This window comes from Dendronephthya gigantea, unplaced genomic scaffold (genome assembly GCF_004324835.1).
Source record: "Dendronephthya gigantea isolate DGI-Jeju-01 unplaced genomic scaffold, DenGig_1.0 000035F, whole genome shotgun sequence".
In the NCBI taxonomy this organism is placed as follows: domain Eukaryota; kingdom Metazoa; phylum Cnidaria; class Anthozoa; order Malacalcyonacea; family Nephtheidae; genus Dendronephthya; species Dendronephthya gigantea.
In genome coordinates this window covers 1,267,286-1,274,916 of record NW_021163045.1, presented here as the reverse complement: position 1 = coordinate 1,274,916, position 7,631 = coordinate 1,267,286, and the positions used below count along the sequence as shown (strand labels likewise).

The window sequence follows — 7,631 nt, the reverse complement described above, 5'->3', positions numbered from 1 at the left end:
TGTCTTTATTTTTAGCGCACCGTTTCTTCAGAACTGAATCAGATTTAGCCAATCAGAGCCGAGGAAATCTAACCAATTGTAAATCTGATAAACTAACCAATGATAATTCAGCATATAAACTTGTTGCCTAGTTTTGCCCGATTGGAACATTTTCGGATTTTTTTCAAAATATGGACATATTTGTATGTTTAGTGATTTGTATAAATTTGCATGTCAAAGGTTTTTGAGTAGACACTTCAGGTGGTTCTCTCTGCAGGAGAAATTAATAAAATATATTTGTTTTCGCTGTGAATTTCCACAAAACGAAAGTAATGATTACTTCGATCCAGTTTGAATCAGGTCCTTGATTCTGTCTAGGCGATTTTCAGCTGGCCAGTTCAGCTGTAAAAAGTTAGACTGTCAGATTGAAATTACTTTTTACCGGTTTTAATTTATGATCGTCTGCACTCTGCAATATGCATTACAGACAGCAGTCTGGACGCAGGGCATTTCATTCCATTTACGGATACGAAGCGATACACATTGATTACTTTACAATATAGTGAGAAAAATAATAAACAATGTCCTTTCAACGTCAGTACTATGTAAGAAAATATTGTAGAATGTAGCTACAATTCAGTCTAAACTTGAATCCTATAATACATTACGATTCTTTAATTTACTGTTCGATTGAATTTGTTTATATCTTGTATTCTTGTCACTATCGTATTCTATACGTCAGCTTCAGAAGAAATTTTCATAACAATAGTTATTAGCAAGTAATTAATATTTTCCAAGCCGTGTGAAGACAAAAGCACCCCGTGATTTCAGTCCACTTGAAGTGATATTAATTGCGTGTTATCGTAATGTTCATTTATCATTCACTACAGCTTATCTTGAACACTGAGGTGTCACGACAACTCCTAGCCAACGATTAAAATGTTTTCTCTGCTGTTCGCTGAACCAATTCGAAGCAAAACAAGTTGCAACGAGCATGTGTACGTCTTGAGTGTAGCCAGGGTAGTTGTAATAGAAATCATAGCAGCGTTTAGCGGCGGTGAAGATGCGGTTCCTGTCGATGTAAAACGGTTTTTCCAGCAAATATCTTGATATCAGTCGAGCTAATAGCGAGATGCTTTGTGGAGAATAACCGTAATTATAATCCGGATCCCAGTCTTGATCAAATGCATTCTGTTCACCTTCTCTTGTGTTAAAATCGTTCCTAATTTCCCGCAATTCCCGTTCGACTTTCCGAACTTCATCTTGAGAAATCTTCAACGCTTTTTTGGTTCGTTTCAAATCCGCTTCTAACGAGGCAACGGTCTTGGATAGTTCCTCCACCACAGAATTCTTCGGTTTTCTGTCACCTTTAGTTAAACTTTTGACGCTTTTACAGTTTGCATGATGTTCAGGAACTTCGAATTTCTTCACTTGCTCTCCACAACCGTAACATTTCACTGAAGCGTATTCGCAGTGACGAACATGACCGGCGATGCTGTCTAATTTCATAACCATTTTGCAACCGTTTTCCGCATTTTCGCAGCTCGTATGAAGGTTCCCAACGATTCCTCGCACGGCTAAGACAGGGATGAGGTCAAAAACTAAAGTTGTCGTTCGACAAGTTGGACAAGTATCGGTCTCTGATCGATCAAGCCACGTCTCTAAACATTGTTGACAAAAACTATGGCCACACGGTGTTATGACTGCGTCTTTCAAAACGTTCGCACAAATACCACAAATTAAATTCGGGTCTATATTGCTTACAAAACGTTGAATAGCGTAACCCATCCTTGAACTAGCGCGATACACTGTAGAATCGATAGGACTTCGTACGTCTATTTAAGGTAGCCGGCAATTTGAACTAATTTAACATGTACCTTTAATAAGTGACGTCATAAACACACTGATCTTAATGTTTCTTTGTTTCAAAATATCTCATTATGATCGATAATGCTTTGAAATCACGCAATGAACTAATTTTCATGTAAATTTGCGGCATTATACTGCGCTCAAAAGCATTCCTGTATAGTCGAAGTACTGTTTAAAAGTATGTTTCTTATCTGAAGCACATAAGTTGTGTTTGATAGCTATGAATTTATAGAACAACGAACTTCAAATTTGCATTTGAATGTACACGACACATTGTCATCTCTTTCTATTATCATTCCGAACACAAATATCACCTGCATTGCTCAGAGAACAAGCAAAATTAATCAAAATATAGAACGGGTAATTATACTTTACCCATAAAACACACACACATTTGTAAGCCAATGATGAAAATTGAAAGATAACTACCGTTTTAGTAAACATATATAACATAAAATGTAAATCATTATTAAACTTAGTGATTTTCAATAACGAAACTCACAAATACAGTAATCTGTTTTCCTAAATAGTAGAGGATTTTTGAATGTTTTTTTTAGCTATAAGTCGTAAATGGGGTAAAATTCAGCCAGACGTAACTTTGCTGATAGGATTACCATGAAGTTCTGCATGGACAAATTGAAAATGTATTTGATGATTTTTGTTATTGACTCTCATCTCCATCCTGACTAGTCGAATTCACTGATTTGGCTAAGTTATATTATAAGACGTAAGCTGCGTTTTTTAACTGGGCTGCTGTAAAATACAACTGCTTAATTTAAGCCTTTAAATAAGTATAATTCTTTGCTGTTTCTCCAGCTGACGGACTTTCGGTAGTCGTTGCGAGGTTCGTGTACTTTAGGTATAAAATGTCGTATAAAAAGTGTTGTTCAGTTGTTTACCTTGGCGTGTTTTTAAGTGTTCGATCTGCAAATATTGTTCTTGTGAATTTGTATTGTTTTAAAATTTAAAGCTTGCCCAAATATAGCTTATAGTTTGTTAGTCACAGTGTATCTTAAATCTTTATGTTTTTTGAGCAATTTTATCCACTGAATTAAAATCACCTGCCATGTAATAAGGCCATTAATTAAGCTTCTCAAAACGCGAGAGGTTGTGTCGAAAGGAAGGTTATTTAATATCATTGCAGATGTTTTTACTGAAATCTAATGCAATATTGGATGCTTGATAAAATACTATTTTTTCGCAAGATTTTTTCATAGAGCTCAAATTTTTACGGCTGTATTCACAACAGGTTGCATAGTTATTACATGCGATGCCTGTCACTATAGGATTTCGTCCTTCATCAAAAATACCGTTTGCTTATTAATATTCTTCATAAATCTATCCTAAATATGAACAGCCTTTGATTTATAATGTCCAACATCCCAAGATGAGAATCACTGAATCCCAAAATCAAACTTTTCCGAAACAATTTGAGATTCTTCTTACGTGCAAACACTATAGACATAAAATATCTTGTGAAGAAACGCAATTAAATGAACGTTTGGCAACTATATAGTTGCATTATCTATCTATCTATATCTATTTTTGCCACAAACGGTATACACATATCGTACTTGGCTACTTGCTAATCGTATAATGTTTGCAAACTAAAAAAAGGGATATTTCACGCTTTATGATCGTGTCAAATATGCCACCTGCCGGTCACGCGTTGTAATCAATAATGACAATAAACTTCAGTTCTTCATGAAAATTTACCGAGGAATTCATTTCGTTAGAAATGTGAGAACTGTAGTTCTGGTTCTGACGAATTCAAAATGACTTCATTAAAGCAAGGTACGTTTAAAATAATTTGCTGGTGTGATACCATTTTATCCCTGTGTAATTTTGTTAAATAAGCCCGGCTAGAGGAAAATCAGTTGTTCATAGTGGGATATGATATGGAATTAGGATTGTTTATAAGGATATCATGGCATCAAACGTTAATTCAAACGTGTTTGTCAAAGGAAAGTGAAATTTTGAATTAGCAGTGGATAGAAGTGTCGTGTAATTTGGACTGTACTGTACAAGAATTGTATTATCTCTCCTGTTAATCTCATTCATTCTCTGTTTTTCCAGCATGAAAGATTTTAGCAAGTATTATCACGATGTGATTTGAAGTTACGATGCGAATGAATGGCCTTTACATACTTGTGACATTCGTTGTTACTGTGAACAGTGTTCTTGTTTCTAAAGCCAGTGTTGAAGAAAGAAACATTCGGCAAACCAGATCTTCTGGTAAACGAGACAATGGGTTGAAAAATGCTGAAGTTTTGTATCATGGATCAAAAGGCAAACGACACAGCTCACCACTGGCTAAAAACAATTTTAAAAAACACAGAAACGATGACAACCATTTAGCAGAAGAACATGGACACAAAGAAAAGCTTGCTGCACGGAAGAAGGGAGAAAGAAAGTCAAAGCATCGTACAGGGGTGCAAAAAACATCGCACAGAACACGTACACAAGATTCAGATGACATTTTATCAAAAATCAAAAAGGAATATACTTCAAAACACTCTCGTAAATCAATAAACAAGGAAGGGGATATTTTTAAGAATGATAAACGGTTCAAGGATAATAATCGGGGCAAGGAGATACAAATCAAAGAAGCTGGTGGGGGATCAGATACGAAGGAAGACAGATGGAAAAATAAGAAGGAAAATGCTGCCTCTGAGGATGAAAAAGAGTTTCCTATTTTACACAAGATACTGTATGATAAGATGAAGGATAAAATCAAGAGCAAGCTGGGAATGAAGAAGAAAGATGATGATGGTAAAAGTGGGGAAAAGGAAGCAACCTCGAGCAATGATCACAGTGTTTCGAATTCAAACAAAAAAATGCCTGAAACAACAGCAAGCAAAGATAGTGAGACATCTGATAAGAAAGATGATAAAAAGATGAAGAAAAAACATCGTAAATATAACGATGATGTTCATCAAAAAAAGAAAAAGAAACATCGTAAATATAACGACGATGATGCCTCGAAATTCCTCAACGAAACAGAAATGAGAGCACTTCGCGATGCTCTGCTTCTTCATCCCTTTAATATTTGGAAGTTTAAAGATCGTTTCAATTCAATGTCTGATCTTGGTATCCACGAAGCTTTGCTTCAAGATGTCGTTGAAAACAGATGGAATAGACGACTGAAACATAAACTATTTAAAGTGTTTAAAGGCGAGAATATTCATATGGCTGTTATAGGAGGATCAAATACCGCTGGAGGGGGGATACAACAGGATGAAGGGAGAACAGACGGGATATTCTTTCGAGTTATCTTAGACTGGTGGCAAAAGACGATAACTCCACTAACTGGTTCCCATCTGAAAACTCGTCAGATTGCAATGGGTGGCACAGGAAGTGATTTCTTTCAATATTGCCATCGTTCGTATGTTCAGAAGGACGTTGACTTAATCTTGCTTGAGATGTCAGTAAATGATCTTCATGAATTACCGAACAATGTTAATTTGAGCCTTCCTATCGAGCAGCTCACCCGACAACTCTTGGAATATCCGACTGAGCCTGCGTTGTTATACGTCAACCTGCTCAGTGGTCGTTCCTATTACCAAGGCTGCACGAATCTCGAGGATTTTGGCCAGCGGCTGTTGTCGGATGCTTACGAAGTCACTACTTTCAGTTGGCGCGATGCTGTTTGTCCTGTGATTGATGGAAAATTCCGCGTTCCTTTGAAAGGCTGCACCGTTATCTGTAAGGATGGTCACCATATCAATCAACTCGGACATGCGCACATTTCCCTTATGGTTATCAATCTATTTCGTGATCTCCTATTGGATAATATGGATCACGTGCACGAGCTTTCCCGGCTGGTGTTCCACGATGAAGTGATCTTGCCCAAACCTGTCTTTATTGCCCGACAAAGCAAGGTTATCACTGACCCAGTATGCTGGACTACAGTCACTCCGAACTACAAAAGAAAAATTATAACAAACGGCATGGAAGTTGGAGTGATGGAAAATTACGGTTTTGACTATGTTCATGATAAAGCTATTGGCGGTGGACATTGCCACACGGCAGAAGCATGCCGCGCAGATGCGTATAGCGGATGGACGGGACAAGATGTCGGCGCCAGCTTGACTCTCTCGTTTACAGTCCCCCCGCTTGGTCATAAACGGCGGATCCAAAGTCGCTCAGTCGTCTTCGCGACGCGGACATGTTGGAAATGCGGAGTCGCGGAAGTATGGCTTGATGATGACGTCGTGAATAGACGACAGATAAGAGCGCAAAGTCAGTACGCACAGACATTATCACAGATCATAGCATTAAGAGTAAACCCCGGCGATCACACGATGAGCGTGAAAGTTGTTCATCCAGGGCTCTTTACCGCAGTGGGGGTGATGCTGGGGCCACCCGATGGCCCTTATTAGGCGGCGGTGGATAGGGGGAGTGGCGATTGCACTACTCTAGAAAGACAACATTATTATCAAAATATTAGTTCTAAATGTAATTTCAGATCTTGTCTGAATGGAACTCCAACATTAATGAGTCTAGTTAAGAAATTTTTGTAAATAGCCAGTAGAACTCTTACGAGTTTTAATGCATGAATATAAAAAACTTTAAAGTTTTTTTATCCTATCTTTTTCCTACCATATAATGTACAGGTCAAACACGCAAGCATAGTTCTTATTTTGATTAGCGCATTAATTAATTAGCATTTTATGCGTATTAGCTTGTTCGCTTTGCTTAGCAATCAAAGTGACGTAATACAAATAAACTTTAATGTGCATTGAGTGAACTATTCGCAACCAAATGCCTAAAGTCTGATATGCGGTTTTTCTATTTTTTATTGATCACTTCTTATTTGAGAATCACTGTGGGTAAGCTCTCAATTATTTTGTTGTTGTTGTTGTTGTTGTTGTTGTTGTTGTTGTTGTTGTTGTTGTTGTTGTTGTTGTTGTTGTTGCTGCTGCTGTTAGAAAGGTTGGAACTTAAAAACGGGCAATTTCAGAGCGATTGAAAAACTAAAATCTGGTGGATATCGCTATCCAGATGTCGTACAAACGATTGAGGTGGTCTCGCGGCCGTGTATTTTAAGGCGGGTTTTTGGTTGAATTTTCAAAGACAACTTTTATACAATTAACTGTATATACCAAAACAAAAATATTTTGTATTAATCATCATGATTGATGTTTTCATAGCTGTGGGTAACTGCACATATGATTGTCCCTCGAATTCGTATTGTGGAAAGACAGAGTCTGGAAACAACACTTGTATTTGTAGAGACGGTTATACTAATAAACATAAGAAGGATCCCTTGGAATGTACTGGTATGAAAGATTTATAATACTTGCAGGGATGTGTGTCCGGAAACAAAACTTCCAGCCTCCCTCTGAGCGTAAATATAATAATTTACGTTTCGAGGGAGGCTGGAAGCTTCGTAAATTCCGCACTCACTAAACCTGCCAGAACAATGCAGAAATTTGTGTTTTTGAAGTTTCGACACTCAGTAGCGTAGCCAGCCTGACGATTTGTCCCGCTATGCTAATATTTTGGTGTTCATTGACTGTAAAAACAATAAATTTCTAAAGAAATGAATAATTATAATAACTCGAAATTTACATAGCGGGACAAAATCGTCAGGCTGGCTACGCCACTGTCGACACTAAAATGTAATCAATGGTTCACAAATCACAATTGTGCATTTCTGTATCGTTATCAAAAAGAAAGCTATTGAATAACATATTTGAGAGCTCATCATACACATCTGATAGCCTATGTGATAGCTGAAAGGTTTCATGAGTGTGAAGGTGCAGGTATTTGATACAAAC

General features: G+C 37.3%; 2 protein-coding genes across 2 annotated transcripts; one reads left to right on the top strand and one right to left on the bottom strand.

Moving 5' to 3' along the window:
• Positions 1 to 320: 320 nt before the first annotated feature.
• On the bottom strand, positions 321 to 1,844 carry LOC114525733 (E3 ubiquitin-protein ligase NRDP1-like). The gene has a single exon (XM_028547153.1). The coding sequence runs from the start codon at positions 1,765 to 1,767 to the stop codon at positions 871 to 873; it is 897 nt and encodes a 298-aa protein (XP_028402954.1). The 5' UTR covers positions 1,768 to 1,844; the 3' UTR covers positions 321 to 870.
• A 1,678-nt stretch (positions 1,845 to 3,522) lies between these two features.
• On the top strand, positions 3,523 to 6,610 carry LOC114525798. Its single transcript, XM_028547227.1, has 2 exons — positions 3,523 to 3,642; positions 3,925 to 6,610. Exon 2 carries the CDS (start codon positions 3,972 to 3,974, stop codon positions 6,228 to 6,230), a length of 2,259 nt encoding a protein of 752 aa, XP_028403028.1. The 5' UTR covers positions 3,523 to 3,642; positions 3,925 to 3,971; the 3' UTR covers positions 6,231 to 6,610.
• Positions 6,611 to 7,631: the final 1,021 nt, after the last annotated feature.

Excerpts from the sequence above, each read along its gene's own strand:
- LOC114525798 (XM_028547227.1), top strand. The coding sequence starts at position 3,972 with ATGCGAATGAATGGCCTTTACATACTTGTGACATTCGTTGTTACTGTG.
- LOC114525733 (XM_028547153.1), bottom strand. The coding sequence starts at position 1,767 with ATGGGTTACGCTATTCAACGTTTTGTAAGCAATATAGACCCGAATTTA.